The sequence below is a fragment of the Micromesistius poutassou genome (genome assembly GCF_964030765.1).
Source record: "Micromesistius poutassou genome assembly, contig: SCAFFOLD_1218, whole genome shotgun sequence".
Classification (NCBI taxonomy): Eukaryota; Metazoa; Chordata; class Actinopteri; order Gadiformes; family Gadidae; genus Micromesistius; species Micromesistius poutassou.
Genome location: NW_028178435.1, coordinates 1 through 10,546, shown reverse-complemented (window position 1 = coordinate 10,546; position 10,546 = coordinate 1). Strand labels below are relative to the sequence as shown.

At 49.8% G+C, this 10,546-nt stretch overlaps 1 protein-coding gene across 1 annotated transcript; it reads right to left on the bottom strand.

Annotated features, from left to right (window-relative positions):
* Window positions 1–2,136: 2,136 nt before the first annotated feature.
* Window positions 2,137–5,737, bottom strand: mgst1.2 (microsomal glutathione S-transferase 1.2). The gene is made up of 4 exons (XM_084490360.1): window positions 5,644–5,737; window positions 4,900–5,042; window positions 3,765–3,856; window positions 2,137–2,405 (listed from the first exon to the last, which is right to left on the bottom strand). Coding segments are annotated over exons 1-4 (483 nt in total). The 5' UTR covers window positions 5,645–5,737; the 3' UTR covers window positions 2,137–2,158.
* Window positions 5,738–10,546: the final 4,809 nt, after the last annotated feature.

Below are 10,546 nucleotides of genomic sequence, written 5' to 3'. Positions count from 1 at the left end.
TGGGGGGCGTTCCCTGGCGCAGAGATGTAACTGCCACATTTTGCAATCGCGTCTATACTCATTAACAGAATGATTTATATGAATCATTTACTTTAAACTTTGTATTATCAGCATAGAGAAAAACAAGGTTTGGATACTTGATGCAGAGGTTGAAAGTAATTGACTAATAATAATGTATAAAGCTTTGTACATTAATACTTTTATGCTCAATAATAATGTATACGTTTAATAATTTAATTGCGTCTCAAAGCAAACGGTCCCTTAACTTGAATTACTGCCATACTTAAAATGCAGAACTCCAATATTGGAAAGATGATTTTGTTTCACCGTGTATAAGACGAGGCCTTCAGCCACAAAGTATAAATGATAAGCTCTTTTTTGGTTCAAGCACTTGATTTATTTGATTTATAAACCAACCCTCACCTACCTCGTTGTTCAGTGTCAAACGAGACGACCCAAATGTTCCAACTGGTGTAGTTTAGCTATTTATTCAAAATGTCCCTAAAATGCCACAGGAAGAAGGGAGGAGATGACTTTGTGATATCATTTGGAGAACTGAAGTATTCTTTGATTCTGATATTAATTTCTTATATTTTTTGGCTAGAATTGTCATTTTTTTTATTAATTGTCTTTTTGTTACATGGAGGTGAGCATGGAGACAGAAGCAGAACGACAGGCATTCTATTTAAAGACTCTTTTTATTAACGTTGTTGCAAAATGGTAAAACCTTTGTTTGATCCGTTTTAATTAGCGTCATGTTCTCAACTCAGTTGTCATGTGTGTGTTTTTTTTAAACTATTCATATATGCGTTCATTTATATAACAATCATTCCCAAAGTTATAAATTAAACACTGTTTATTATGTAGCTCTATAAAAAAACATCACTATCAAGGAACAATGTCAATGATAACTAACACCGTTGACATTTTTTAGCGCGTCAACACAATCTTTAGTGGATTAAGGCCCTACCCTACAGGCCATATCTGCTCCCTGCCCCACCACCCCCCTCTGTGGTAACCACGCCGTTACACACACCCCCCTCTGTGGTAACCACGCCGTTACACACACACCCCCCTCTGTGGTAACAACGCCGTTACACACCCCCCCCTCTGTGGTAACCACTCCGTTACACACACCCCCCTCTGTGGTAACCACGCCGTTACACACACACCCCCCTTTGTGGTAACCACGCCGTTACACACACCCCCCTCTGTGGTAACCACGCCGTTACACACACACCCCCCTCTGTGGTAACAACGCCGTTACACACACCACCCCCCTCTGTGGTAACAACGCCGTTACACACACCCCCCTCTGTGGTAACGACGCCCTGCCCCACCACCCCCCCCCCTCTGTGGTAACGACGCCCTACCCCACCAACCCCCTCTGTGGTAACGACACCCTTAAACACACCCCCCTCTGTGGTAACCACGCCGTTACACACACACCCCCCTCTGTGGTAACCACGCCGTTACACACACACCCCCCTCTGTGGTAACGACGCCGTTACACACCACCCCCCTCTGTGGTAACCACGCCGTTACACACACACCCCCCTCTGTGGTAACAACGCCGTTACACACACCCCCCTCTGTGGTAACAACGCCCGGCCCCACCACCCCCCCCCCTCTGTGGTAACGACGCCCTACCCCACCAACCCCCTCTGTGGTAACGACACCCTTAAACACACCCCCCTCTGTGGTAACCACGCCGTTACACACACCCCCCTCTGTGGTAACCACGCCGTTACACACACACACCCCCCTCTGTGGTAACCACGCCGTTACACCCCCCCCCCCTCTGTGGTAACAACGCCGTTACACACACCCCCCTCTGTGATAACCACGCCGTTACACACACCCCCCTCTGTGGTAACAACGCCGTTACACCCCCCCCCCCCTCTGTGGTAACGTCGCCCTGCCCCACCTCCCCCCTCTGTGGTAACAACGCCTTACACACACCCCCCTCTGTGGTAACCACGCCGTTACACACACCCCCCTCTGTGGTAACAACGCCCTACCCCACACACCCCCCTCTGTGGTAACGACACCCTTACACACACCCCCCTCTGTGGTAACGTCGCCCTGCCCCACCACCCCCCCTCTGTGGTAACGACACCCTGCCCCACCCCCCCCCCTCTGTGGTAACAACGACGCCCTACAGAAGAGCCTTGTGCCCCAGCACGGCGGCGGCCATGCAGCCGGTCACCACCAGGCCCGTCAGCCAGCTCAGGGCGCGGCAGGGCTGCGGCAGGGGCAGGACGTAGGCCAGCGTGTGGCAGAGCCGCGAGGCGGCGAACACCCTGAAGTAGGTGAGGGCCGTGGCCGCGGCGGGCCCCGTCAGGGAGTACAGGAGCCCCACCAGCACGAAGGGAACCACGTTCTCCAGGTCGTTCTGGTGGCACCTGGAGGGGGAAACCGACGAGACACAGCGAGAAGGTGAGGAAGGGAACCAGGAACCGTCTAGCGGTGCTTATAAAGGTTGTGGGTTTGAAGCCCAGTGGCCGCAGACTACCCGTAGGCGTAGTCCTTGAGCAACATGACTTGACTCCCAAACCTGTTCATTAATGACATCGTGTATCTGTAGGAGTTTCTTTTCGCTTTAGATCAAAGTGTCTGCTTTGAACTGCACAGCATCTACATTCAGGGCGTTTATCAGACGCTTTTATCCAAAGAGACTCACAATAAGTGCATTAGTCAGAAGAAAGAGAATCAACAATATATCACTGACGGTACAGTGAGGATGTTCATAGAACCAAGAGCCAAGCACTAACCATCACTAGGTTAACCCGTTCCCCGTAGACACTAACCATCACTAGGTTAACCCATTCCCCGTATACACTAACCATCACTAGGTTAACCCGTTCCCCTGTATACACTAACCATCACTAGGTTAACCCGTTCCCCGTACACACTAACCATCACTAGGTTAACCCCTTCCCCGTATACACTAACCATCACTAGGTTAACCCCTTCCCCGTATACACTAACCATCACTAGGTTAACCCCTTCCCCGTATACACTAACCATCACTAGGTTAACCCCTTCCCCGTATACACTAACCATCACTAGGTTAACCCGTTCCCCGTATACACTAACCATCACTAGGTTAACCCGTCCCCCGTATACACTAACCATCACTAGGTTAACCCGTTCCCCGTACACACTGACCATCACTAGGTTAACCCATTCCCCGTATACACTGACCATCACTAGGTTAACCCGTTCCCCTGTATACACTAACCATCACTAGGTTAACCCGTTCCCCGTACACACTAACCATCACTAGGTTAACCCCTTCCCCGTATACACTAACCATCACTAGGTTAACCCGTTCCCCGTACACACTGACCATCACTAGGTTAACCCATTCCCCGTATACACTAACCATCACTAGGTTAACCCGTTCCCCGTATACACTAACCATCACTAGGTTAACCCGTTCCCCGTACACACTAACCATCACTAGGTTAACCCGTTCCCCTGTAGACACTAACCATCACTAGGTTAACCCCTTCCCCTGTAGACACTAACCATCACTAGGTTAACCCATTCCCCCGTATACACTAACCATCACTAGGTTAACCCATTCCCCGTATACAACAGAGACAGCTAGGATAAGACGCTACACAACACTAAGTGCATGTGAGGCCAGTGAACAGGACTTCACACAGATTCTTGATTGAAAAGGTCACAAACTGTCGGACTTGGAGGTTCTCTCTCTATCCCCAACGCTCGGGTTCTGAACGGTGAAGGACGGGTACCTGCGGACACGTTCCACATCGGGGTGGGTCCTCAGCAGCCTCTTCTTCTGCTCCTCACTCTTGCCCCGAACGTCTTCTTCGTTGGAGAAGGCCTGCACATCGAGACAGAACACGTGTTAGTGTGTATGTATGTACAGTATGTATGTATGTATGTAGGCCCAGTATGTACTTTGTATGTAGTATCGTTCACATACGAACGTTATAGCAGTGACAAAGCGTCATGTGAATCCTCTGCTATCGTGGTTTTGGGGGCCAGGTTTGACTCAAGAGTGATTAAGGTTCAACTCGTGGTTTACTCAGAGATACAAGATGAACGGAACGAGGTCTCTGGAGTAGGCCTTGGCGATACGGCTGAAAGACATATCACGATATATAACTCCATCATATTGATTGATATCGATAACTATTGATCATTTTAATGACCTAAAAAGACTAGGAATTACCATGCTGGATTTAAACCCTTCTGTTTAACACTTAATATGACCTTCCACTGTTCTTCATTGATCAATACTCCAATGTCGACACAACAATGAGAAACACTCAAATATTGTAAATAAGTACGGAACCGTGTTTGTGTAACAAACCCAGCTGCTAGATTCGGTGGTCCAGTCTCTTATCGATATATATATATTGAACATGTTTTATATTGATACTGATCAAAAGTCTATCACGATACGATCATTTATTGTTTTATTGCCTACTCTGGAGCTCAGGTAAACCATCTGATATCGGCATGGGCGGCAAGGTGAAGAAGCCACACCCACAGGGTCTGACCTGTATCAGACCAGTACGACGGTACATGGTGTTGTGTTGACCTCTTATGTGCAACAAGCAGAAACTCGTCAGAACTGACATTAGCACTCCAGCTACGTGGCGCGCCAACGGTAGCTTTAACGGCGACGTATCACAGCACCAGGTGTGAGTGGGATCAGCCGTTACCTCTTCCGACATCACAGGTGGGCGTGTCCACCTAGATGTGTTGCTGGATATTATTATCCGTCACACATCTAGGGGGACACGCCCACCTGTGATGTCAGAAGAGCCGGATTTTCAAAACGGCTCGTAGCAGCGGCTGATCACAGTCCCACCCGGTTGTCACGTCACGGGACCCTTTAATATCGTCGTAGTAGCCTACCCCGCGGGTGAAGCGGTAGTAGGCGGTCAGCGGCGCCATCAGCATGGTCTTCAGCACCACCAGGGTGGCGTAGGTGGAGAAGGCCAGGAACACCTCGTCCTCGAAGAGAGACGCTGGCGCGGCGCGGGCGTCCGGGATGACCACTGAACCGCGGAGATGAGACCATTCACACAATGCAATCTATCAAAGTCCATTAGATTAGTGTGTGTGTGTGTGTGTGTGTGTGTGTGTGTGTGTGTGTGTGTGTGTGTGTAATATAACGGCACATTAAGTCATTATATAGGCCTACTACTACTACTACTACTTTTTCAGCATTTATATGAACTCACGCATTGCATTCTAGCCTGGCTCAGCCGGCCTCCGTACTTCCGCTCAATTTTCATTTCCCTTCAGTAGTACCAAATGAAATGAAGTGCGAAGGTCTGGTAGGACCAGGCTAATAGCATTCTGCACGGGGGCTAAAAACCAACGATAAAAATAAATCGCTTCTACTTAAAAAAAAAAAAACAGCTAATCGTTTCTATAGTTCAGTGCCTTGCAGAATCCCACATTCCTGGCGTCTTTTGCACGGTCAATAATAAGCGGTGAATAGGCCACACATCTCTCCTCTCTTCTCGCGCTTGACTAAAAAAAAGTCGCACGCAGGTAAACACGGTTTAAAAGTGTACAGCGGAGGCTGGCTTTAACAGACTTTTAACGCTAAATGCACGTGTATATAAAACACCATCTCCGCGCACTACTTACTTGTGTGCGTGAAGTGTCCTGAACGAGATGTTGCTGACTCTTGCTGTCCGGACCAAAGCTACAGCACTACTGTCGGGTTAGGAGCCAGGACGACAGCAACAGGCTGTTGCACAACAGATAAGGCGCGCTGTGACAGTGTAGGCGGGCCCGAAACCAGCGCGGCTGCTGCTGCTGTTAAATGCGGTCGCATGTTGTTTTACCTTGTGGCAAAACGGTGCTTTACAACCCGGGAATGAATTCAGTTTAGTTGAGCGATTGAAGTGCGGATTACTGATTACTGCTTTTCGTGCGTAAACCTGTCCGTCGGCATTCCGCCATCACTGCCTTTGCCCACACATGTCCACCTGTAAACAATGTTTTTTTTCGTATGTAGTCTAATTGCATTTGCGATACAATAGGCCAACTAGTTGCTACCACTAACTACCATTAGTCCATTCACGGTGAATTGGGGTCTGACGTGTTAAAGTGAGTTTAAAGACTGTAAAATAACTAATGAATAAAATGTAATGATAATTTTGTGCCCAGGGCGTGTACTCATGTAGGTACTTCTTGACATGTTGACACTGTAGCCATGACGCTAATGACATACGACGCGCTGAGAGCAAAATAGCTTCATCGTTTTCTCAGGCCTGCTCATGTATGCCTCCCGCGACGGTTGATCGCTGCACTAGTACTTGAATGAACATTTCGAGTTTTATAGTGGTTGATTAATCCGTATACGCCTATAGTAGCTTCTTAGAAAGGACATACAAAAAAAAAAAAAGGAGATTCGGGATCAGTCAAATACACTTTTAATATGATGTTTCTCTTTGGACAAATGTACTTATTTTAAGCCATTTTGGATAAAAGCGTCTGCTATACATGCTCTAAATGAAGGGAAATGTAAATGATTTCAATGTGAATGTTTTGCCACAGAAGCCTACCTTTCATTTAACAAAAAAAAGCAGGTGTACCAATTTCGTTTGGGGCCACGATAAGCTACATCATTTAATATAGTGCATTTGAGTATGGCTCAACACTACATTATAGCGTTCAGCGTTTACACAGATGTGCCTCAGCTGCAGCAGTACGGATTTCACAGGTGCAGCCCGACACCCGTCACTAAACCCTTCAGCCGAGGGCCCGCCCCGGCTCTACATCCTAAAACGCAACCCAACCCCGAAATAAATGTTCCTAAAACATATAAACAAACACGGAAACAGTTCTGTCTCAGACGGGAGCCGAGGACGCCCACGGAACAACAAGGAATAACAATAACGCATCGAGACGTTCGTTCCCAGCCAGGAGAAGTAATAGCGACCAGTCTCACGTATATTCCTCACAAGCCTCTTGCTGGTAATAGGGACTCCGGCGGTGGTGATATGCTGCCATTGATTTCTTACGGTGGCCAGGTTATGTCGGGGTGGGGGTGGGTGGGGGGGGCGATGTCTAAATAACACCTCGGCAAATGATCTGAACACCGGGAGCGAAGCGCGCTATCGATTTCATTACAGAATGCCTCCTAGCTTCTGGGCACATACATTTTTTTTATTGATCATCCACGGTATCCACATTACTTGCAGCACTGTCACATGCCCCCCCCCCAGTCGACCAATCAATGCCGTCGGAATGCCCCAACAACACATGGGATTACACAGCAGGACCACGGCGCTGCAATGCTATTTATTTTTGTTGGTGCGTTCTATAGATATATATTTATTTATGTAGCCGGGCTGCTTCGGAAGGTGACCCCAATTGACAGCGCTGATAAGTGAGAATGATTTCCCTTTTCGACCCCGGCGCTATGAAACAAGAGATGTTTTGTGATTACTACCTCGTCCAATTGGGTTTCAGCGGACGCCGTACACACACACGGCTCTGGCCCCGGGGCAGGGGGGGGCAAAGGGAAATCAGAGCGGCAGTGTCTCCGGGCGTCTGTGCAGATAAGACTCTATTGACGGGCTGGTTGGTAGCCGTCTATCTGCGGAGGCTGAATTGGAGCAATGAGTGCGTGCGTGCGTGCGCGGTGTTGTGTCTCCCCGCGATGCGCTGGTTTGGATTCACCAGTAGTTTGACATCAATGTCGAACACACACAATCGTGGCTGCGAGGCATTGCTTATTATGGCTGCGGCGGAACAATGGCTCATTTAGTTAACTGTGTCTCACTCGCTCACGGCGCTGCTCGCCCACCCACCCACTCACTCACTCACAACGCGGCGGTTTTCTCCATCTAATTGTCTCACGGCGCGGCGCCCCCCCCCCCCCCACCCCATTTAAATGGCTTGTTATTCCCGTTCCGCTCCGCGTTGTCGGGTTCGGGTTCGGGGGCCGGGGCGGGGGCTGCCAGCCACTGAGCGGGCTGCTTGTGGACGGAGTTCGACGCTGCGCAGCTTCTGCCGCCGCTACTTGAAGTGTCCTTCAGAGCAAAGGTGACCCGGCCTGGGAGTCGATTTATCGGGGGGGGGGGGAAAGGTCACGATAAAACAAACTATTTCACGTTTATATAGTTGGTGTAGTAGTACAGTAGTTGGTCTTTCAGACCAAAATACGTTTTAAAAAGAAATCCTATTTAGAATATAAATAATTTCAATAAATCTGATGCGTCGCAATAATGAAACCGTGTATTGTATGATGTTACTTCATTACAGTAGCGCTTTATTAGCGCGCTAAGGTTTACAATGGACTTAGTGCACCTCCTCCCCACCTCCCCATCGACGGAGGCCCTCCTCCTCCTCACCTCCTCCTCCTCCTCCTCCCCCTCCCCTCCTCCTCTCCGCTGTGGAACCGGGCTGGCCCCCGGGTCCAGAGACTCCACAGCCCCGGTCCTTCTCCCTCTCCCTCTCTCCAAATGGCCCTTAATGAAGAAGCTCATTAAGGATCAGCGCTTGCTTTGCACCCTTAATGAGGGCCCCACATCTGCTCGTTAGGCCCAGCGCTCTGGGCTTTGTCCGGCAGCCAGCCGCCGACAACAACACATCAGCTGCACCTGAGCAGCACAGCCACCTCGTTAGCAAGTCACCGCCGCCGCGCGGAGTGAGGCGACCAAAGACACGTTTGCGAGAGCGATTTTCTTTTCAAGCAAAGTTCTGAAGAAAGAGAAGGCTCTCTTGGCGTTTGACCAGGTTTAGCACGTCGGAGAGTTTTTTTGTGTTTTTAAATGAAAGCAACGTCGTGGAGGGATGGCGTGTCAAGGTTCCACCGTGTTTTAAGCAACCGTTGGACTCGCCGGGATTTCGTTTTATTTTTGATTGGGGCGATAAAGTCTGTTACGGTCTGTTCACAAGAAGCCAACATGAAAAAAAAAACGGTTCAAACACAACACAACTCAACACAACTCGGCACCAGTCTTAAAAAAAAAGGTAATATGTTGTTGGACACATCAGGGAGAGATCATCGTCGGTTAGGTCTCCTGCAGGATGAGAAGAAGCAGCTGAAGGTTGGGTGGAGCTGGTTGGTTCACAGGGTGGTGGTGTTGGTTCACTGGGTGGTGGAGCTGGTCGGTCACAGGGTGGTGGGGTTGGTTCATCGGGTGGTGGAGCTGGTCGGTCACAGGGTGGTGGTGTTGGTTCACTGGGTGGTGGAGCTGGTCGGTCACAGGGTGGTGGTGTTGGTTCACTGGGTTGGGTGGAGCTGGTCGGTCACACGGTGTCACTGTGCGTTGATGAGAGCGCTCCACCCAGCGCAGCGCTCCACCCTCTAGACGAAGGCGGAGGACGTGCTCAGAGCCGCTAAACGGCGCCGCCCGGCCGCGCCCCGCGCTGGGCTCTGAGCGATTAGGAACGTGTCATCAATCGCTCCTTCTACTCCTTTTTCACTTTGGGCCTTTTTATCTGCACAGCCAAACGCAGCTCAGAGAATAATAAGGACGTCTAGCAGCTCATTACCTCCTCCTCTCTCCAGGCTGGTGGGGGGGCGGGGGGGCGGGCGGGGGGGGGGGGGGTTGGAGAGACAGAGCTGCTCCTTAACTGACAAGGAGCAGGCATCCGTATGATTGGTCCATCACGGCAGGCAGAGACCTGACCCGATTGGTGGCAGTCATACGTAACACACGAGCAGCCGCCGTGATTGGACGGTTGGATAACAGGTGGTTCTCTCGCGTGTCCTGTTTTAATCGGATCACTGTGTGTGTGTGTGTGTGTGTAACATCCTGTTTATGGATGGATGCTTCCCTTCCCTGCGTAATAATAGCTTATCATCAGAGGCCACAGCGCTCGATATCAAAGTCGATAGGATGTCTGTGGACACACACTAGTAGTCTGTGTAGTGGGCAGTAGTAGTAGTCTGTGTAGTGGGCACTAGTAGCAGTAGTCTGTGTAGTGGGCAGTAGTAGTAGTCTGTGTAGTGGGCAGTAGTAGTAGTCTGTGTAGTGGGCAGTAGTAGTAGTCTGTGTAGTGGGCAGTAGTAGTAGTCTGTGTAGTGGGCAGTAGTAGTAGTCTGTGTAGTGGGCAGTTAGTAGTAGTCTGTGTAGGTGGCAGTAGTAGTAGTCTGTGTAGTGGGCAGCAGTAGTAGTCTGTGTAGTTGGGCAGTAGTAGTAGTCTGTGTAGTGGGCAGTAGTCTGTGGTAGTGGGCAGTAGTAGTAGTCTGTGTAGTGGGCAGTAGTAGTTAGTCTGTGTAGTGGGCAGTAGTAGTAGTCTGTGTAGTGGGCAGTAGAGTAGTCTGTGTAGTGGGCAGTAGTAGTCCTGTGTAGTGGGCAGTAGTAGGGTAGTGGCTGTTCGGTAGTGGGCAGTAGTAGTAGTCTGTGTAGTGGCTAGTAGTCTGTGTAGGTGGGGGCAGTAAGTAGTAGTCTGTGTAGTGGGCAGTAGTAGTAGTCTGTGTAGTGGGCAGTAGTAGTAGTCTGTGTAGTGGGCAGTAGTAGTAGTCTGTGTAGTGGGCAGTAGTAGTAGTCTGTGTAGTGGGCAGTAGTAGTAGTTCTGTGTAGTGGGC